General features: G+C 39.6%; 1 protein-coding gene across 2 annotated transcripts; it reads left to right on the top strand.

Annotated features, from left to right (window-relative positions):
• Positions 1-13,872: 13,872 nt before the first annotated feature.
• LOC114266576 (Transducin/WD40 repeat-like superfamily protein) lies at positions 13,873-20,384 on the top strand. 2 transcript variants are annotated; one of them, XM_028207501.2, is made up of 6 exons: positions 13,873-14,479; positions 15,816-16,304; positions 16,843-17,064; positions 17,411-17,483; positions 18,238-18,348; positions 19,905-20,384. In XM_028207501.2, the coding sequence occupies exons 1-6, from the start codon at positions 14,363-14,365 to the stop codon at positions 20,276-20,278; spliced, it is 1,386 nt and encodes a 461-aa protein (XP_028063302.1). In that variant the 5' UTR covers positions 13,873-14,362; the 3' UTR covers positions 20,279-20,384. The 2 variants fall into 2 exon arrangements, with proteins under 2 accessions (XP_028063302.1, XP_028063304.1); XM_028207503.2 differs by lacking the exon at positions 18,238-18,348 and having other exon boundaries at positions 13,901-14,479.
• Positions 20,385-22,464: the final 2,080 nt, after the last annotated feature.

The raw sequence follows: 22,464 nt of genomic DNA on the forward strand, positions 1-22,464 counted from the left end.
AAGGAGGAGGTCACCAAGTAGATAGACAGGATTCTTACTAGTATCTAAGTATCCAACTTGGTTCGCTAACATTGTTCTAGTGCCAAAAAAAGATGGTAGAATTCGGGTGTGTGTGGATTTCAGGGATCTGAACAGAGCTAGCCCGAATGATGACTTTCCTTTCCCGCACATCGATGAATTGGTAGACTTTACCGCAGGCCATGCCTTGCTCTCCTTCATGGATGGATTTTTCGGGTAGAACCAGATTCTGATGGCACCCGAGGACAGAGAGAAAAATGCTTTGACTAAGCCGTGGGGAACCTACTACTACAGGGTGATGCCGTTTGGATTGAAGAATGCCGGGGCTACCTATCAACAGGCTTTAACCACAATTCTACATGATATGATCCATAAAAAGGTCGAGGTGTACGTGGATGACATGATTGTCAAGTCTAATAAAAGAGAGGGCTACTACACCGCCTTGAAGAAATTCTTTCAACGGATCAGAGAATACTGGTTGAGGTTGAATTCGCAGAAGTGTACTTTCAGCGTAATAGCAAGGAAAATACTGGGTTTCTTGATCACACAAAGGGGCATCGAGGTAGATCCTTCCAAAATTAAGGTCATCCTAGAAATATCACCACCAAGGATTGAAAAGGAGGTGTGAGGCTTTCTGGGTAAAGTGCAATTCATAAGACGGTTTATTTCAAAATTAACCTTGACTTGTGAACCGTTATTTGGTCTCCTGAAGAAATGAAAGAAATTTCGAGGGAATGACCGATGTCAGTTCGTTTTTGAGCAGATCAAGTAGTATCTTCAAAATTCGCCTGTGTTGTCGCCGCCGGAGCCGGGGAAGCCCTTGATTTTGTATCTGTCAATCACGGACACGACGATGGGATGCATGCTCGCTCAGGAATCTAAGGAGAGGGTGGAGAAAACCATCTACTATTTGAGCAAGAAAATGCTGATTATGAGACCTGTTACACGCTGCTAGAGAAAGCTGCCTAGCTTCGGTATGGGCTACCAGGAAGTTGAGGCACTACTTGTTAGCTCACTCTGTAATTCTAGTTTCGAGATTAGATCCCATCAAATATCTCTTTGAGAAACCAGCGCTTACGAGTAGGCTAGCTCGTTGGTTACTTCTCCTTTCCAAATTTGATCTTAAGTACGTTACTCGCAAGTTTGTCAAAGGGAGAGCGGTAACAGAGTTCTTGGCAGATCACCCAGTGGAAAGGGATGAAGCGGTAAAATACATGTTCCCAGATGAAGCTATTCTGCAAGTCGAGGAAGTGATTTGGACAATGTACTTTGACGGAGCGTCTAATCAATACGGTTATGGGATAGGTGTGCTACTGATAGCACCCAACAATTCCTACATACCCTTAGCCTTCAAACTCCGATTCAAGTTATCTAACAACGAAGCAGAATACGAGGCGTGTATCGCCGGATTGGAAGGTGCCCTGAAACTAGGGGCAAAAAGGTTGGACGTCATTGGGGACTCGAACATAGTTGTGTCTCAAGCAAAAGGAGATTAGAAGGTTACAGAAGAAAAGATGAAGATCTATTACCAAACCCTGGATGTTCTGATTCCTAGGTTTGAGAAGCTAACCTTCACGCATCTACTAAGAGAGAACAATGGGTTCGCTGACGCCTTATCAACTCTATCTTCCATGATGGACATCCCGTTTGGAGTCTGAATTCGTCCGATCATTATTGAGTAGAGATATACGCCGGCCTACGAGTCTATCATCGCAATAAATGAAGGGCAAGATCAAAACCCTTGGTTTTATGATACCTGGAACTTCTTGGAAAAGGAGGCTTATCCACCAGGGGCAAATGCCAAAGATAAGAGGGCAATACAGCGGATGGCCATTTAATTTATCATCTGCGGGGGTAAACTGTACAAGAGGGGTCATCTGGGAATGCACAAGTTATGTGTCGACACAGAGGAATCAAAGCGCCTAATGGAGGCCATCCATGGGGAAGAGTGCGGAGCGCACATGAACGAGGTAATATTAGCCCGGAAGATTCTCAGGCAAGGCTACTATTGGTCTACCATGGAAAAGGATTGTATTGGTTTTGTTCGGCGATGCCACAAATGCCAAATTCATGCCAATCGCATGAATATTCCGCCGTCAAAGCTCTATAACATGACTTCACCATGGCCTTTCTTAGTTTGGGGAATTGATGTCATAGGCGCAGTCACACCGAAAGGGTCAAATGGGCATAAATACATTCTGGTGGCAATTGATTATTACACGAAGTGGGTGGAAGCTTAGTCTTATGCAGTGTTGAAAGCAGCGCACGTGGCTAAATTTATCCTAAATAACATCATTTGCCAATATGGAGTCCCAAATGAGATCATTTTAGATAATGGCTCCCATTTCAAGAACGAAGTGATCAACTTGTTAGAGAAATACAACGTGGCTTTTTATAAGTCATCCACATATTGGCTGCAAACCAATGGAGCTGTTGAGGCCACCAATAAGAACATCAAGCATATTTTACAAAAAATGGTCGAGATTTACAAGGGCTGGCCAGACAAATTACCATTTGCACTTTGGGGCTACAGGACTTCAATTCGGACATCTACTGGGGCAACTCCTTACTCTCTTGTTTATGGGATGGAAGCTGTTCTACCGATTGAAATAGAAGTTCCGTCGCTACGGGTTATGGCTGAGTATTAGATAGCGGAGGCGGATTGGCAACAGAGTAGGTTCGAAGAACTAATGCTATTCGATGAGAGAAGGCTGAAAGCACTGCATCATGTTCAAGGCTATCAACGCAGGATTGCTAGGGATTTTAACAAAAGAGTTAAGTCCAGGAATCTCAAGGAAGGGGATTTGGCACTAAAAGACAACCGAGCTCCCATCCATGACCTTAGGGGCAAGTTCAGACTCAATTGGACTGGTCCTTATATTATCAAAACTATATGGTCAGGTGGAGCTGTTATTCTCATGGACCTAGATAGCCTAGAATTTTCCCAACCGATCAACATTGACAAGTTGAAGAAATACTATCCGTGAGAGGCTCGCTAGGCTGAAAATCCAGAAGGGCGACCTAGGCAAAAGTTAGAGCATAAAAAATTGAAAATAAAGAAAAACTGAGCTCGGAAGGTTGAAAACCCTAAAGGGCAGCCTTGGCAAAAGTTAGAACACAAAAGGAGAACGTTAATACTCGAGTGAACCCGAACCGAACTACATAAGGCCTGATTCTCATCTTTAGGATACGTAGGCAACTTCATCCTGTTGTTCGGTCATAAACACCTCCAAATCAACTATCTTGTCCATGTATTTGATCAGGCCATCTTTGTCTTTTCTTTATCTGAGTGTTTGGTTGTGATCGTCTCTGAGAATTGGTTACAGTGCTGAGCAGTGCTATTCAGACAAGGGGCAATTTTTCATCTTTAGATTCGGGGTTATACATCTCGAGGATAGATTCCGTGCATGTCAAGTTGTGATCCTTATCGAAAATGGTTTTGAAAAGTTTTCATAAAAGTTGATTTTTGCTCAAAATTTACCTTTTACAACTTAGGCCATTTTTGGACCAAAATAAAACTTTCTAGTGCTCACAACTTCAATTTTATTGATTTCAGTATAAAGTTCTCCAACTCTCGATACAAATCAAAGTTACTTTTAATTACATGCATAAAACTTGAAAAGTAAGATCAAAGCAAATAAACTAGGGACATAGATGAGTTAGGTGTTCCTATGTTCCCCTCTTGTGTTTGTGGAAGCCTCTGATGCCAAAGTGGGCCCAAATTGTGCCTCATCTTCGAGCCAAGTCAGACACTCGTCAAAAAAGGTGCAGCTGAATCTAGGGGCAGGGGCCAGAAGCTTTCTTGTCCTCCAAGTAGTGAGGTATCTAGCCAAATGTGAACCTCGGGTTGGGAATGAAGCTGGGTATTCTACCCCCTTCTCTGGGCAAGTCTAATCGTGTCCAAACTGACGTCTGAACTAGAACGGAAAGTAGAAAACACAGTGTGTTAGGCTGATCAACTGAATGCCAGGTTGCCGAGCCATGTTATAGCTTATTTCGGTCAGATTAAGCCAGGAGCAACGCCAAGCAATGTCAGCAGTAGACCTGTTGCATATCCAATGGCACCACCATCCCTCATTCAGGAAATCCACTAGCTGTTGGCGAAAAAAGTACGCTCGGGCTGAGTATGTGGGGCAAGAGTCCACCACCTTTAGCTTGTCCATTAGCCATATTTGGGAAAGGATAAATGAAAAGAGAGATTAAAGAATAGAGAGATGTATGTTGAAAGAAAAGTGAGAAAAGGGCTTTGAGAGAAAAACAGAACATAAATGCCGAGTAATGTGAGAAACACATATAAGAAAGGGTGGGAAACATTACCTGCAGAAGTAGTGGACTCCCTGTTAATTTGGTAGTGTCTCGGCGATGGAAAGCGTCTAAGGCTATCAAAGTCTTGGCTAACACCAAACTAATACAACTCTTGCCCTCTTTCAAACCGTGGGCCACATCGATGAGTCGAATGCTAGATCAACCAAAACCAGGGGCAAGAAAGAAATGTGCTAACATACACAAATAGAGGGCGTGTTGCTGAAAACCCTGCCAAAGAAAATCGCCTCGGTTGTCGGTTTCAGAAAATCGATGAATTAGACTGAGGATATCCATTTCTCCATTATGAACCAAGGATCGAGCCTCATGTAGAGTGAACCCACACATCTGTCTCAAAGCTTGGATGTGGCCAAAACGAGACTGAGGTATGAGTTCCTCATCGCGCCGGGATTCCAAAAGCGATTGAAATTCTTCAATTGTTGGGCATATATCTCTTGCTCCCTGAAATTAAAGACATGTGTGATTGGATTCCAACATCTAGCCGTAACATGAAGGAACGAGAAGCAAAGAGAAGTGCGACTCAAAGGGAAAAGGGCGTTCAAGCCAAAGCCCCAAAAATTCACTTTTTCCAAGCCATCCAAAGCAGCTATCCAGTCTCGAAGTCTGTTGACAAATAATATCTCCATTTTGAGAGTAAAATATAAAGAACTTGTGATTTTTGCCAGAAAAGCAGTATGAAAGCATTATTTATAGAGCTTGGGAAGAAGCTGAGCATGACACCTGGATAGCACTGACCGACATCACACTGATGGCCGGTCATGCACCAGTGATAGCCAGCTGTGCATCAGTGAAACCCAGCTGGGTCTTGGTGCTGGTCCAGTGCAGGTCTGTTGTAGTGAAGCCTTGCATTTGTGTCAATCAATTGCAGTTGTACTTTTGAGTTTTTGTTTTGTTTGTACCAAGTGTTTATCAGCTTTTTCGAGTTGTTTCCATTTTATTTTCTGTTATTGAGTTGTATTTTTTGTGTTTTGATCAGTTGTAAGTTATTATTCGGTCCATCAATCCATCCGAGAGTAAGGCATTTACTATTCTGAAGATTGCAAAAGCAAAGGTAATGCAAAGATCATATTGCACAAAGATCATTCAACAAAACTTGTTTTTCATAATTGGTGGGCCCAACCCCGATCATTGTTTTATATAACCAAATAAAAGAAAGCTTTTGAAAAATAAAAGGACAATTCGAAGCTAGTGTTATAAACTACATAACAAAATGAAAACAAAAGCAAAGTAAAATGAAGTCAACATCACTGTCAATAGCCCATCCTCGCTCTCTTCCTCCTTGGCTGTGGAGGAGGTGCATCGCTGTCATCATTGGAGCTACTCGACTGTAAGTCCGTCTCCTCTTCCTCATCCTCAGGGGTCGTGGACCTGTCAAAAGACTCCTCGGAAGGCGAACGCTGCCTCACTCGACCTCTCCCCCGATCAGCACCTCCTTGGCCTCTCACTAGGCCCCATCTCCGCCTACTGGTTACAGAAGGTCCTACAGCATTGCTGGTGCTGGCTCAAGCTAAAAAAATATATCAGATATCTAATAAAGTGATCAGGAGTGTACAGTATGGCAAGGATAATAAGTTACACACAAAATGTACCTCAATCCCATGGGTAATGAAAGCAGTCTGCCTCCTCCGTACCATGATAAGTAGGCGGTCGATCGTCCGAAGGAGCTCATCACCGTATGCTCGGGGAATCTGTAAAATAAGAGAAACTGAGAAAAACAGATATAAGTAATTGAACAGTGAACAATAATGGCTAAGAATAAGCTAAAGTGCAGCATGGACTAGCATGAAATGAAAATATACCTGCTCAATGCCAGGGGCAAACACAAGCCTGCGGTCTCTCTCCTCGATGGGCTCGAGCAGGATCTGCTCAATCACTCTATCTGGGCTGTAAATAATCTCAGTGGGAAGCACAGGCAATCCAGGAATAGAAACAGCGGCAAGCGTGCCTCCAATGGGTGTATCGCCAGCCCTAGCAGCAAGAGTAGCAGCAACCTCTAGTACAGCTCAAGCCATGCCCAGGGTAAGAGGTGCCATCACCCGAGTACGCAAGAAAGTCATGAAGTCGCCGAGCTCATGGTGACAATCGTCATCCTCATCTATCATCAAGAGGTCCAGCTCAAGACCATCCTACAAATCATCTACTACCCTCATACTAGCAGGAGGAGGATGTGGAACATCAGGGTCAGCCACGCCTCGAGTCCGGTGGATGAATCTCTTCCCCAAGTAGTATGTTCAGCTAAAAGGGCCCTCAAACAGGATTCTCAACGTGGAAGCGTGCCAGGCAGCGGTATAGGTTGCCCTCAACATGTGGGGAATGATTGCCCAAGGGTGCTAGTCAACCTGAGAAAATCAGTGCAATGTTGGATATCAGTTTAGTGTCAGAATGGCAGTGCGGTGCGTCAGAATAGCAGTACAGTGTGTCAGAATGGCAGTGCAGTGTTAGAAGTCAGTACAGTGTGAGAATGGCAAGGTGATACAGTACAAAAGTATAAGAATGATCATATAATGTAGGAAATAGTGCAATACATGATCTACTGTGATAGTGTCGAAAAAACGACGAAAATATGGAAATGTGCGACCCACAAGGCGACGTTGCTCGAATCGTGAGTTGTAGTACTGAGAGCGTGGTACAGATAACTCGATCGGCCTCACTAGAACTGGGGCCAATGAAGTAAAGTATGTGTAGACCCAAAGCTGCAAATTGAAGACAGATATATGGCATGAAAAAACAGATCAAATAAGCAAGAGATGCAATAGTGAACAGAACATAAAGTGTATCAGGAAGGTGGGTGTAGGATGTATCTCCCAAACCCTCCAGTAGCCGTCGAGTGAATCCGTCTTGCAGCGGGAGACAGAGCTCATGTAGTAGTATAGGGTGGCCAGACCTGCGTCACCCCAGTCGTAATCTGCTACCCAAGGAAAATGTACCAGCGCCCGAGAATGTATAATCCCACGGTATTTTCCTTGTTCGCAAACAAGGTTGTACCGAGAAGATATATGAGGAAGTCGCGAGTGTATTGAGCAACCTCGTCTGCAGTAGCTGGCTGTGTACTGGAGAAATGGTTATAAAACCAACTGTAGCGTACCATCCCATGGCTAGTAGTGTCTGGGATCGCCTCGAGAAGCTGGCGTTGTACATCCCTCTACTGGGTCATGTCTAGATCCAAGGGAACTGGGCCACCGACCCAACCCGTAGACCGGTCAACATCGAGAAGTCATACGGGGTCAGTGTTATCTCCCTAGTAGAAGAGAAGTGAAATAAGCTGGTAGTGTCCCACCATCTCTCCACCAAGGCACTATAAAGCCAAGACTTGGCTCTTATCTGTAAGAGCTCGTAGTAAAAGGGGCCAAAGCCAACAGTATCTACTAAAGTGCGGACCTCTGTGGGAAGCCCGCTCATACCAACGTCCGGGGCCAGAGATAGAGCCGTAGCCACTTATCCTCCTGGAAATCACCTATCAATTGAGAGTTTTATCAGTGTTTTATCAGTGTATGTGCAGCACAGATAAGTGATTTGTTCATCAAGCTCAACATTTCAACATGTGTGTAAACTAAAATGCAAAGTAAAATGGGAAAGAATTGTGTACCGTGGAAGCGTCGACAGAGATATGCTCCATAGGCTCTCGTAGCAGAATATCCTCATCCAACTCGGGAATAAAGCCCTCGAATCTCAAGATGCCGCCAGGAGGTGGCACGTGTGTACGCGACTGGTATGTGGCAGCATCAAAAGGCCTCTCGGCAAGAGGGAGTAATGCAACGGCTTCCTCTGCCTCCATGTCTGCGCCAAGGGCACCAACACCTATAGCAGGCTCTGGAATGGAAACCTCATCACTAGCCATGAAAAAAGCGAAGAAAAGTGAAGGGGATAAGCGAAAGTAGGTGACATCCTAAGTTTCAAACCCTAAGAGAGAGAAAATGAAGACGGAATAGAAAATCAAAGGAGAATAAGACAAGGTTGGGCAAAGATGTGAGAAAATGAGGGAAAAAACAAATAGAGAACCCAAACTTCAACCAAAACAATTTTCAATCGGTTCAAAATGAAGAGGAGAACAAGTTGTTCTAGGAAATTTTTGTGAGAATTGTTGGGTAAACTCAAGAAAGAGAGGAAATCTAGAGAGAATGGTGGTTTAGAGAGAGTGAGAGGGGATTTTCGACCTAGATGATGGTCAAGATGAGAGTCTTTTGTGATTTAAAGAGCCATGGGTATGGCTTTTGACCAAATTATCCTTCGTCGCTGTCGAAGGCCGGCCGACGCTATCGAAGCCTGGCCGTGCATTGCCGAGGCCCGGCCGACCTTCAGTGATTTCAATCTTTTTTTTCTTTGTTTCTTTCTTTTCTTTTCTGTTCTATTTTGTTATGTGTTGCTGATTGTTTTTGGTTCTTTTATTTTATTTTATTTCATTTGATCTCATTATTTTAATTTTTGAGTTTTTGTCTCGGGTTTTAATTTTGAGTTTTAAATTTCTGTTTGCCTAATTGTTAGTTTTGGTTTGACTCGAATCAAGAGTTGTATGTCAACAAAAAAGGAGAAAAAGAAAAGAAAAATATAATAATAAAAACACAAAGAAAAAGTGCAAAAATATGTATAAAAGAGTGAAAAAGAAAAAAGAAAGAGAAAAGAAGAGTTGTTGTTCTTATTGTGTGAGCTCATTTGTTTCATTTGAAGTTTGTTTATTTAACTGTATTTGTTCAAATGTGTTTGGACTGAATCACGGTTCACTTTATTTCATCGTTTCTTATCAGATGATATTATATGTATGGTTCATTCAGAGGAATTTTAGGTGAAGTCACTCGTGTCCTTCGAATCGTATCATATTCACTTTCTCCTCTCGTATGAGACGCGTTTGGACGTATTCATTTTCTCCTCTCGCGTGAGACGCATTTGGATGTATTCACTTTCTCCTCATGCGTGAGACGTATTTGGACGTATTCACTTTCTCCCCTCGTGTGAGACGCGTTTAGACGTATTCATTTTCTCCTTTCGCGTGAGACGCGTTTGGACGTATTCACTTTCTCCTCTCGCTTGAGACACGTTTGGACGTAGTCACTTTCTTCTCTCGCATGAGACGCGTTTGGACATACTCACTTTCTCCTCTTGCGTAAGACGCGTTTGGACGTACTCAGTTTCTTCTCTCACGTGAGATGCGTTCGGACGTATTCACTTTCTCCTCTCGTGTGAGACGTGTTTAGATGTATTCACTTTCTCCTCTCGCGTGAGACGCATTTGGACGTATTCTCTTCCTCCTCTCGCGTGAGACTTATTTGGACGTATTCTCTTTCTCCTCTCGCATGAGACGTGTTTGGATGTATTCATTTTCTCCTCTCGCGTGAGACGTGTTAGGACTCGGCTGAGACCTCGGGTGTCCTCGATGGTTATGTTGCCCTTTGCCTTTCCTACGAGTCGCGTAGTTGAGCTTTAATATTCTTACATCATTTCTACATGAGATGTGGTTTGACTTGTGTTTCTCGCACGTGGAGCGTGGTTTTCTTTCCATGTTTGGAATTGCTATACCTTATTCCAGTTTGTTTAATTGTAGCATTTTCTTTGCATTGTAGTTGCATTCAAAATGTTTCATTGCACAGCCTCATTGAATGATCATAAGTTATGTTCTTGCATCATGCATATTATTTGCATCTTGCCCCTGAACTACGCTGGTTTGATTCCCTACAAAGAGATACGTAGGCAGCCTGCGGGCATAACCATTTAATCTATGTCTTGTTTTCTTGTCCAAGTCTTACGGCCTTGTCAAAATGGGTTGTCTCTGGGCTTCGGCATTCACTTACGTCATTTATGACTTTGAGCTCTGTCAAAGAGGAACAACTGTAGAAACCCTATTTTTGAATGCCCGTAAGACTCAGACGCTTGGTTTAATGCACTCAGTGATAAAAGTTGAATTGTGAATCCGCAGCGATTCGGAATCAGTCAGGCTTCCGAAATAACCTCACATCTTCAACATTTACCTTGTTTGAACCCTTGGGTTTCATTTTTGGACCATTTCTCACCCTGAGGTGAGTTTGAAGCAAAAAAACAAGGGAGGCCATCAAGGCCCGGCCATGCATTAGTGATGGTCGACCGTGGCTATGAATGGCCGGCAGGCCTTCGATGGCAATAAACACTGTTCTGGGTGGGAGGCCGCTAGCTGTCCATTTTTTAAGATATTTATCACCTTTTCAGCTCGAATTCTATAAAACTGAAGCTCTAATATTGTTTTAAGGGTTGAAAAAAAAATTCTAGAAGAGATATATACACCTTGAGAGCTCTTCACTCCTCCTTCTTCCATTGTAAGTTACCTTGAAGCTAACCTAGCTTGCTTACACCACCTATATACATCATATACAACCTTGCCTTACCATCAAAAAGCCTTGGTTAATCTTGAGGAAGTGTAATTCAAGCTTGAGAATGCATTGAAACCAAGTTTGAAACTCCAAGAACAAGTTTACTTCTTGAAAGGTATAAGCTTGTTTTCTCTTTTCTGGCCTTCATCTCTGTTCTTTACTCCATTATTCTTGCTGTTTTGGTTGGTTTTGAGTTTGTTTGAAGTGTTGAAGTTGGATTTGAAGGGTTACCAAAAGGGTAGAGAGAGCTTGCTCTTTCTACACCTCTATTCATAACTCAAACTCTTCTCCTTTTCACTCTTTTTCTTTGGTATTCATACTGATTTTCAGAGGTTTGAAAAGGCTGAAAACCATGTTTTGAAGCTTCAAAAATGGAGGGGTTAGCCACCCCTCCTCATCCTTGTTTACTTGCCTTAATTCTCATTAACCCTTTTTCATGCATGTTCCACCCCTGATTTTTATGGATTTAGGACTGTTTTGAGGTTGTTTAAGCTTTCTCAATTGGTTTGTGCCTTGTTTGATACACTTGAGGTCTCATAAGTTGGTTTGTTTGTTGTTTAATGCACTTTCTTCGTTCATTTCCATGTTTGGAATCTAAGTTTGCTAATAAACCAATCATTTCATATCTTTCATTTATGAGAATGGTTTCAACCAACTGAGGTTACTTAATGCATGTAAAAGAGACCTACACTTAATGGCTTAATCTCTTTGGAGATTCATCATCAATAGTGTAGTCTCCTTCTCATGTTTTGGGAGGACCTCTTGTTTGACAACGCTTCTCGTTTAGAGGACTTTAACATCACATTTGGACAAATGGACTAATGAATGGCAAGGCCTAAAACAATTGGTTTAAAATTTAGATCAACATACTTAAAGAAAATGGCTTAAATAACTTGAACTTGGCCGGACGTTATGCCAGGCTCATTGTGTCTAGGGTCATCAAGCATTAATTCATAGTGTTTTTGATGTCCTTGAAGCGTTGCAACTTCCCTTTTTGAGTTCATTCCATGACAAAGAGGAGGGGTGGTCCATTTGCATTACATTTATTGATTTTTGGCCCAAAATGACATTCGAGATCATCAAGTGATCATATCGCTCATTGATGGTTTTGGAATCAATTCCAACCTTCTCTTGAGGTTTTCTTATGACAGAGAAGGAAGGAAGGACAAACAGAGCTTGAAAAGGCTCTATCTACATTGATTTCATCTCAGAGCACAAAAACAGAGTTTGCACCAAATCAACGCACGACCGGCCCTCTGTAGGCCCAGTCGGCCATCAGTAATGCATGGCCGGTCCTTGGTGTGTGGCCAGCAGCACAGTTTTGCAGAAACAGAAGCAGTGGTTGAAGAGGAAATAAAGGGAGTCTGGGGCAGACAAAGCAGCTGTCAGGCGATGCACATGCAACTTCCATCAATCTTCCTTGGTGTCCATATCAAATGCGTTGTTAGTTAATTGTTTCATTAGTATAGCAAATTGTGTTGTAATATTTAATTAGTCTAATTAGTTGTAGCTAATTAGTTGATGTTGTAATATTTAATTAGCTTAGATAGTTAGTTAATTACTTATTTCAAGTGGTGTGATAATTAGTTAATTAGTGTAGCTATTTATTCAAGTTTTGTAATAATTAGCTTAATTAGCTTAGCTTAGCTAGTTAGCTTATTCATTCGGACTCTCCTTTGCGAGGGCGTAATGTTGCAATAAGTGTGTGTGCATGTGTGTATGTCTTTCAGCCTCACATCTTTCTCCATTTTATTTAATCACTTTTAATGGTTAGATTAAGGACACGTTTCAATTAGCACACCTTATGCTTGCATCCATTCATTTCGTATTGCATGCACCGAGGCTCGGCGCATCATTCAAACTATATCGCAATTTCAATAATTCTTTGAATACGTGTTTAATCGCATGTTGTTTAAATCGAATCAAATGCCATGCTTAGTAGCCGAGCCTATTAATTGCATATTGCATGTGTTGCATTAGGCATTTTACATAGTTAGAAATCATGTATAGTTTTCTAAACCATATTTTCTTAGCTTGAAGTATTAGGTGAGTTTTTAATGCTTTAACATACTTGCATGAATGTGAATATTGTCATGGTTAGCATGCTTGCCATGAGACTAAATGCTTACTTGATAAACTGTTTGAATGCATGTGGATGAATGCTTGCTGTTTGAATTGGAACGATTCAACGAATGTGCATTTTAAGCCCACTTTGTTGAGTGGCAAATCATGTTTTAAGCCCACTATGTTTGATGGCAAATCTGCAAACTTTAAGCCCGCTTGAGATGGCAAATTCAAACCATTTTCACAAACAAATATAAGTTGAATTGTTCCAAATCGAGTAAACTGGTCTATACTTGCTTGTGCTTATCACATAGTAAAGCTAGCCTAATAACTAGAATAAAAACACATAATGTTGATAAAAAATCATATCATGATTAGTAGAGGCCGATCTTTGATTGGGCGAGCGGGGTTGCTCAATTCATGACCTTCCCCTTTCGTACCTAAGTTCCCAAGCCGAGGTAACTTTAGTGATGACGGTGGGTTTTTTAAATTTTTCTAAAATAAAATATTTAGGTGGAGACTTTGTATCTGGCAAAATAATCCAATTTTGACACTTTTTTATTCAAAATCAATTTTTCAAAACATATTCTGCTGATACTCTCTAACTAAATTCCTCTTTTAATTGTGTGGTCAAAAATTAACACCCATAAATAGCATATGTTTCCCTCGTCATTAGGATTGCCCATGAAAATGGTTAAAAAGGCACACAAACAGCAGTTTGGGAAGGTTGTTACGCATCATGCGCATCAATAATGTTACGCGTCACGTGCAAGAGTGATTGTTGTGCAATTAATGACACCTTTTTCGGATTTCATTCTGATAATTTAAATTAAAAATAATTGATTTGAGATGTCTTAAAAAAATATATTTTTTATTTTTTTACGAAAAGATGTGCAGAAAAATAAAGAAGTGATGTGATAGAAAAAAGATAAAAAGATGAATTATATAAATTATACCAAACGAGACTTTAATTTATAAAAAATATTAAATAAAATATACATGTAAAAATTTAAATTAATTAAATTTCAATATCTCTTTCATCAAGACATATTTATATTCATATTTATACTTATAATTAAATTTACCATTTAACTTTTTAGATACAAATATATCTAAATGAAACAAATACCATACCGATCTTCAGTTAACTTAAAATTTTTGCCTTCCAAAAAAAAGAAAACATTCGAATCATCAAAATAAAACCATACTGTTAACCGCACAACCACAACCACAACCACAACCACAACCGTGGCTGCTGCTGCGCATCTCCCCCATCCCAACAGACAGATATTCCATTCAAAATTTGAACTCTCTAGTATAATACAAACTAATATATGTTATGCGGTAAGTATTTAAAACTCCACAGTGCTGTTCATCTTCTTCACAGATCCAACAACGATTCTCTCTCTCAGATCTAAGCTCCTGGTTCAATCTGGGTCATTTTCCACTTAATTATCACAATGTGTGCCAAATTGAAGTTTAGGTCTCAAATCTAACCTTCGAAGTGGGTCAGACCACTCTCAATCGGCGACTGGACTGGTGTTCCACAGCCATGGATCTGGTTTCGTGAAATTGAAGTCTCCTACTGACTGTTTGTTTCTCACGAAAATTTTGCCTCTCTGATGGAGTTTACGGAATCTTTTAAGCAGACTGGTCCTTGTTGTTTCTCGCCCAATTCTCGGTTTCTTGCCGTCGCCGTCGATTATCGCCTCGTGATCCGGGATGTTCTGTCGCTCAAGGTAATCGATTTCTTTTTATTCTTCAACTGCTTAGGCATGATTTGAATGTTATTTGTTGATATCCACTTGATATAGAGGAACAGAAATGGAGATTTTGAAAATTTTCTACTTGTGAAGGGAAAGTTTGAAGATCGGTGCAATAAACATTACAATGATTAGAAATTGAGTTGTGGTTGTGAGGTAATGAGTCTATATTTGCTAAAATGTTGTACCACAGATTCACAGTGGTGCTATATTAAAGAGGAATTGTAATTTCTAAATCACTTGCACAATTAGTTCCCTCTTGGCCTTTTATGAACACATACGCAAGGGGAAAAGTTATGATCTATGTGATAAAAGTTACGATTTTTGTGTGATGGAAGTCTATGTTTTTTGTGATGCAAGTTATGAATGGTGAAGTTATGATGAGCACATAAAAGTTATGTATAACTAAAGTTATACTTTTTGCATAAGGTGCATACCATATGCACCCCAAAAAGGGTGCACATAGTAGCCTTTCCCTACTCAAGAATTTTCTACACAGACCAGGAAATGGCACAAGCTTTTGAATCCTCCAAACAACTTGGAGAGAAATTGGCAGTGACTAAACACCATGACATAGCCAAAAAGCACCAAGAAGTAGTTAATAGAACAGAAATAGGGTTATCGCAATGTTGAAACATGGCCACTGTCATTATTTATCCACAAAAAAGAAAAAAAGAAAAAAAGAAAAATAAACATGGCCAGTGTCATAAATCTGTTGCATTTGTCAAAGTTCTGGGATGTGCTAAAATTTGGTTTATTGATGTCTTCAGATTATACGATTTGAGTAAAAAATGATTCTCATAACATAGCGGAATCCAAATGATTCAAAATAATCAAACCAACTGTCCTTAAGATCTACTTTCTCACCAAATGGGGAGAAAATCTTGAATGAAGACTACCAACTATCGAAGATATAGTGAGTTCATATGTATAGAATCCAATGAATGTTAATTTATGTTGGATAGCAACTAAAAGAAAGGTATTATATCTGTCTGGACATAAGTTTCTTTGGTTCATACTTTGTAGAGATATTAGGGACTAGAGGCTTCCAATCTCTTTAATTCAGGATTCCATCTACATAATGAAAAAAGTATGATTATATAAAGAATTAAAGATAGCATTAAATGTCAAACAAAATAACCAATGACAAAATTGTCCAAATTGTCCTTTCTATCATTTGTCGTTGCCACGTTGCACTGTGTTTTACATTTACTGATATCATGCAACTACTTTCTCTTGACAATACTACTAGTTAATCCGTAACATGCAAGTTTGATTGTTGTGAATTTTAAATTTACACATGCAAATACAGGTTGTGCAGTTGTTCTCGTGTTTGGATAAGATAAGCTATATTGAGTGGGCACAAGATTCTGAATACATACTCTGTGGTCTCTATAAGAGACCAATGATACAGGCATGGTCATTGAAACAGCCTGAGTGGACGTGCAAGATAGATGAGGGTCCCGCTGGTATTGCTTATGCCAGGTGGAGCCCTGACAGCCGCCACATACTTACAACGTCTGACTTCCAATTGCGGCTAACAGTTTGGTCATTGGTGAACACAGCTTGTATACATGTGCAATGGCCAAAGCATGCTTCTAAGGGGGTCTCTTTCACTCAAGATGGGAAATTCGCTGCAATTTGCACAAGGCGTGATTGCAAGGATTATGTTAATCTTCTCTCTTGTCACACATGGGAGATAATGGGTGTTTTTGCTGTTGATACATTGGATTTGGCTGATATTGAATGGTCACCAGATGATAGTGCTATAGTGATTTGGGATTCACCTCTTGAATATAAGGTACACTATTTCATGCTTTTCATTGCTTTATGCCAATATAAGTCCTTTCTACTGCTAAATTCTGTTTAAAATTTTCCAATAAGCTGCTTGGATGAGTTGTCTTCTTGAACTTTAGACATTTTTGTATACTTTAGTTCAGTGCTTGATATCTTGCCATGCCATAATTGTGAAGTTGTTGAGACTAATTTTATATAATCCTAGTGACTCAAATATTCTTTTTGTTTGATCAGGAATTCAATATTTATTCACTAAAATACCATCTTCTGTCCTATCTGCAACCAACACAATCTTAATATATATTGTAGTTATGCATCAAGTGTTGTGTACATCAGCATAAATTATCTAGTCTTTTGGGAATACCACATGCCTGTGTGCCCAACCAAGTTGTGTGTACATTAGCATAAATTGGCTGGGCTCACTGCTACCGTGGAATTCCAGGTACTCTAATAATTACTCGTACATTAGGCTTATGGTGCATTTTGGCTGCAAACAGTTATTGGCTCCTACGTAATGTTTCTGAGTCATATGGTTTGTGCAGGTTCTGATTTACTCTCCAGATGGGAGGTGCCTATTCAAGTATCAAGCATATGAAAGTGGACTTGGTGTAAAAAGTGTTTCATGGTCTCCTTGTGGCCAATTTCTGGCAGTGGGCAGTTATGACCAGATGTTACGGGTTTTAAATCCCTTAACTTGGAAAGTATTTGCTGAATTTATTCACCTATCTACTGTTCGTGCTCCTTGTTGTGCTGCTGTCTTCACGGTATTTAATATCTAATATGATACCAAACTAACAATAATTCTGGTTGTTTTGCCAGAGTTTCTAAAAATAGGTTTTTTTCCAAGAGTTAAAAAAGTAAAACTGAAAGCTTGTTTGGTTTGTTGCTCTCAAAAACTGCTTTTAGAAAAGTGAGTTTAAAAGATCCAGTTTTCATGAAAACCAGAATGTTTTCTGTTATCTGTTTTTGGTTGTCCAGATAAGCTAAAACAGCGAAAACATCATATTCTCAAGATTTTCACAGTTTTCATTATACAGTTCTGAAAGCTATGCCAAACAGGCCCTATATCTTCATGATATTTATTGTTCTGTTGTGTCTTTTGAATCTCAGGAGGTAGATGAACCATTGCAACTTGATATGTCTGAATTATGTTTGAGCGATGATTTTATGCAAGGGAATTCTGGTAATTTCCATTGTTGCTTATGTCACTGAGAGTTGTTGATCTATCTGTTTCTCTATGTATTATGCTTTGTACTTTCTGCTTGAGAATTCGATTTGGTTTAACAGCTTCTCATGTCTGTCATGCATTTCTTCTGAATGAATTAGCCTTTATATGCTTCGACTTTTGTGTTTTTGTTACATTTGTTACAAGTTTCAACTCATTAATTGACTTCTCAAGCAGGACAACCCTTTGTGTTATAGAGTGAACTTGTGGTGTTTTGATGATTACACAAAAAATGTAGGGACTTTAAATGAACTTGTTTAAATTCACTATATGCAGTGATGCCAAAAAAAAAAAAAAAAAAAAAGAAAAAGAAAAAAAAGGCAAATCATTTTTTCATTTTTTATTTAATGGTTGTACTTTTTGGCTAAGAGTAGTCATGGTATCATTTGAAATTATTGCTTATATTGGCGTCTACAAGAACACATGTTGTTGGTGAAATGTTAGTAGTTCTTTGAAAATTTTCTTGATGGGTTAATAATTTATGTCGTCAATTAATGTTCAATCATTGTATGAGGTAGTAGAGTTTCCTTGAATTTGGTATTATTTCTTTACTTTTTAATTTTTGCACAACTGTTTTTGTTATGCAGAAGTGTCAGTCAAGTAAACTTTCAGTCATATGCTGTCTTTAGACTTTGATAAGCACATTCCAGTTTTTCATTTTCTATTTTTTATTTTTATATATCGTTTAATGGAATTTCTCTCTCCTCTATAGAAAATCCTTCTGAAGGACACATCCAAGTTAGGTATGATGTCATGGAATTGCCCATTACCTTACCTTTTCATAAGCCTCCAGCAGACAAACCAAACCCGAAACAAGGAATTGGTGAGACCAGCTTGTCCTTTGTTTCTATTGCTTTCTTATCTGCTTTCTTTTTTATTTTATTTTATATATCCAATTGGACAATGGAAGAAACACAATTCAGAAAAACACATTTTCATATTTCTCAAATATTTTTTCTGATTTATATATCAGTAAACATGTTAAGAGAGAATGTAATGACGGTGTTAGTTAAAATCAAATATCCATATATGTATATATATATAAAATATTATATATATGTGTAGTATGCAAGGATATTTAATAATGCTATGTTGCAATAACATGGATTGTATGTTTACTGAGAAACTAACTAATTTTGAAACTACACTGGGTTGATGCTAAAGTTGACTGTGGAATGGATTAAGTTCATTTGAAAGTTTTTGCATCAATGAATAATGGAATAGTAGTGAGAAAATTCTTGAAGAGATGTACCTAGTGATCTGATCGTTTATAAACCAAGACCCTGTGGCCTTTAAACTGGCCAAGCCAAGTCGAATGGTTGGTTGCTCAAGCTTAAATATTATAATAAGCTTCAAATTGAAGATTGAGGTTGGCTTATTTTTTTACAAGCGAGCTCAAGCGAGATACTGATCAGTTAAGCATATCTGTTTAAGCTTGATTAGCTTGGTCTTTTACATAGTCCTCCAGTACTTTAGACCTTTAATTGAGTTAAAGTTTGGGTGGATCTCAGCAAATTACCACAGCTTAGGTGAGACTCTGACTGAGCTAGTTGTAAACAAGGTAGAGTAACTTAATTTGGCTTGCAGCACCATGTAGTTGGTTATGTTGGATCTTTGTCAAATCAAGCAAGAATAAAACATAATGTTCATATGATCAAAACCTACGAACTATGGACGCAGACGTGTGATACGACACAGATACAATATGGACACATCAACATGGCAATTTTGAAAAAATGCATAACACGGCACATGAAGGATGCCAACAAATATATAGTTTTATGTATTCATTATGTCATATATATGAATATTTTATCAAAAGATTTAAAAAAAAAATACAACTTAACATTAATTCCTAAAATTCAATGGAGGAGGAGCAATTATTAGGTTAAATCTACATTATGTATTAATTTTTCTTTTATCATTGTATCTAAGTCATTTTTTTCAAACTTTTAATTGTATTTCATGTGTGTTTAAGTGATGGATATGTGTGTCTCCCAAGTGATCGAACTGTGTCCAGGTCTAAAAAATTTTAAAAAATATAATGCGACACATGTAGACATGCGTGTCACGTGTGTCGGAAAGTGTTCGATGAGTGTCGGTATCGGACATGTGTTGTGTCTGATACAGGACATTCCACCTTCTTAGAGTGTCTATACCTCTTAGATCATAACTATCACCAAATCATTCAAAAGTTCTAAATGTGAAATTTGTACAATTCCATTGCTGTTTGATTGAAATTGTATTGGGTTTGTTGATCACTTGACTTTGGCTATAGGATGCAATAACAAAACTCTCTGATCCTCACAAATCAATGTTCTATCTGGTTGTCTCACTGATTGATTGAAATTGAATTGACCAAAACGGCCCTGTTTGCAGGTCTCATGTCGTGGAGCAACGATAGTCAGTACATTTGCACTCGCAACGATAGCATCCCCACCGTTCTCTGGATATGGGACATGCGACTTCTTGAGCTCGCTGCCATCTTGGTCCAAAAAGACCCCATCCGAGCAGCAGTGTGGGACCCATCGTCCACGCGACTCGTTTTGTGCACCGGAAGCTCTCACTTGTACATGTGGACCCCATCAGGTGCTTACTGTGTGAATGTTCCGCTACCACAGTTTACGATAAGTGATCTGAAATGGAATTCAGATGGTAGCTGTCTTCTCCTCAAGGAAAAGGAGTCATTCTGTTGTGCTGCTGTTCCAATACTTTCGGAATCTAGTCATGATTATAGTAGCTCAGATGATTGAAAGGAGGAATGTATTTTAATTGTAGGCTAAGCTAGTTTGCAGAAAAATGGAAAAATATACAGTATTGCAGATTGTTTTTGATATTTTAAGAAAGAGGTTCCTTGTAGATCTCTCCTGTGGTGAGAATTATTATTTGGCAGCTCATTTTATAATTATTGGTAAAAATATTAAAATGTGAAATTTATCAAAACAATTGAATGATAACGTTAACAAAGTAAAATTTCACTGTTAATTTTAACGTATACAACAGAAAATTTATTGTCTAAGTTAAAAGAGTGAAACAATTTCTTCGTTTGAGATCCCAATCTCACTATTCAAATTGTTCCTAAAAAAAAATAGAAATAAAAAATCATATGTTTTAAAATTTCACTCTACATGAAAATTGAATTTTCTGCTAGCTTTTTTTTGACTTCCAACCAACAAAGTTGCATCATTTCCCAAAATATTTGCAAGGTTTCTTGGAATCCTAGAGTAGTGTTTCCAAAGTTGCCTGGAACCCTATAGAGTGTAGTGTTTTACATGAAACAAAATAATTTGAGTCCTTAAAGTAGAAGGAACTTCTTGGACATGAGACATCTATAGTGAAATATTAAAATTTCATTATTGGTAAAAATATTTAAATGAGAAATTTATCAAAACAATTAAAAGATAACATTAGCAACATAAAATTTCACTGTTAATTTTAACGTAAACAACAAAAAAATTGTTGTCTAAGTTAAAAGAGTGAAACAACTTTATCGTTTGAAATCCCAGTCTCACTATTCAAATTGTTCCTAACAAAAAATGGAAATAAAAAATCAAATTTGTTTTAAAATTTCATTGTACCATGAAAATTGAATTTTCTTCTAACTTTTTTTTGACTTCTGACGTGGTTAGGCCCACAAAGGTCATAGCCCACTATAAACAACCCAAGCCCATCACTTAGAGCCCAACACATAACCCAACTGATAAGATCCTGAACAGCTGGAAGCCAACATGGCACGAAGAACCAATGATATTCAGACATGTGGCAGGTAAAGGACAAGCCACATCAGCAGACAAAGATCTGCAAAGTTATTGCCACCGCACATCGCCATTAATGCAGTCCATCAAAGCATTTATTACGACAACACCTCTCCATCAGAACAACACCCCCTCACCCTGAACAAGGTAAGCTACAGTATAGACTTTCGGCCAAGATGGCAGGTCGGAAGGGACGGCGAAATGATTACCAGAGGATATAAGCAGACGTTGAAGATAAGAAGAAGGTTAAGTTTTTCTATCTCCAATTCATATCTCTGCATTACACTTCTCTTTCTCTAACTTGCTCGTCGGAGGGTTCGCTAGGGGACTTCCCATTCCCCTGTTGAACTTGTGTGCAGGTTCTCTGGTGGGCTTGAACACTCAGTTACCGGTTGAAGAAGCGTGGATTAGTCCGACCCATTCCATTTGGGACCCGTTGTGTAGTAACTGTATCATCAGTGTGCTCCTCGCGCCAGTTGTGTTCACTATCGCCGGAGACCCCGTTCCAATAACCCTTTCTCGCTACCCATCGAAGTGTATGGTCACGACTAGATCCATGGCTTCTCACCAAAATGCTGCCGACCACCAAGCCGACCCCCCCAATCCAAACAACCCACCACAATATTTCATCGAGCTTACCAACAGTATTAACCGCATGGCCGAGCAAAACAAAGCCTTGATCAATGCCCTACTCCAAAAAAACCTTCATATGCCCCCTCCACCACCCCCCGATATTCCTCCCAACTACGAACAAGCCCCGAGCCATACTATTCCGCAGCCTAATCCGCCCAACAGAGAAGGCTTGCAACCCCATCCTCCAGGTATAAACTTACCACCCCAGGCCCACAACCATCGATCCCATCACCAATCCTTGAAGGAGAGGCTAGCAGCGTCCAGCTCTTGTTGCCCTCCGGAGGTGACCACATCCCTCTCTGGGACGCGGAACTCCAAGCCATGAAGCTCCAACTCCAAGGGGTCATGCAGAACATCCAGCATAAACCCTCTACCACAGCAAACTCACCATTTGTCGCTTCCATCCGCAACAAACCTCTACCCCCCAAGTTTAAGATGCCCACCATCGACTCTTTTGACGGTACGACGGACCCAGTCGACCATCTGGAGACCTGCAGAACCCTCATGATCCTCCATGCATTCCCTAACGAGATCATGTGTCGAGCTTTCCC

Source organism: Camellia sinensis, chromosome 8 (assembly GCF_055761805.1).
Source record: "Camellia sinensis isolate YWXY chromosome 8, ASM5576180v1, whole genome shotgun sequence".
Taxonomy (NCBI): domain Eukaryota; kingdom Viridiplantae; phylum Streptophyta; class Magnoliopsida; order Ericales; family Theaceae; genus Camellia; species Camellia sinensis.

Bases quoted from the DNA above. Each gene is read 5' to 3' on its own strand.
- LOC114266576 (XM_028207501.2), top strand. From the start codon at position 14,363: ATGGAGTTTACGGAATCTTTTAAGCAGACTGGTCCTTGTTGTTTCTCG. The intron at 14,480-15,815 runs GTAATCGATTTC...ATGCAAATACAG, and splicing joins GGGATGTTCTGTCGCTCAAG to GTTGTGCAGTTGTTCTCGTG. The intron at 17,484-18,237 runs GTAATTTCCATT...TCTCCTCTATAG, and splicing joins TTTTATGCAAGGGAATTCTG to AAAATCCTTCTGAAGGACAC.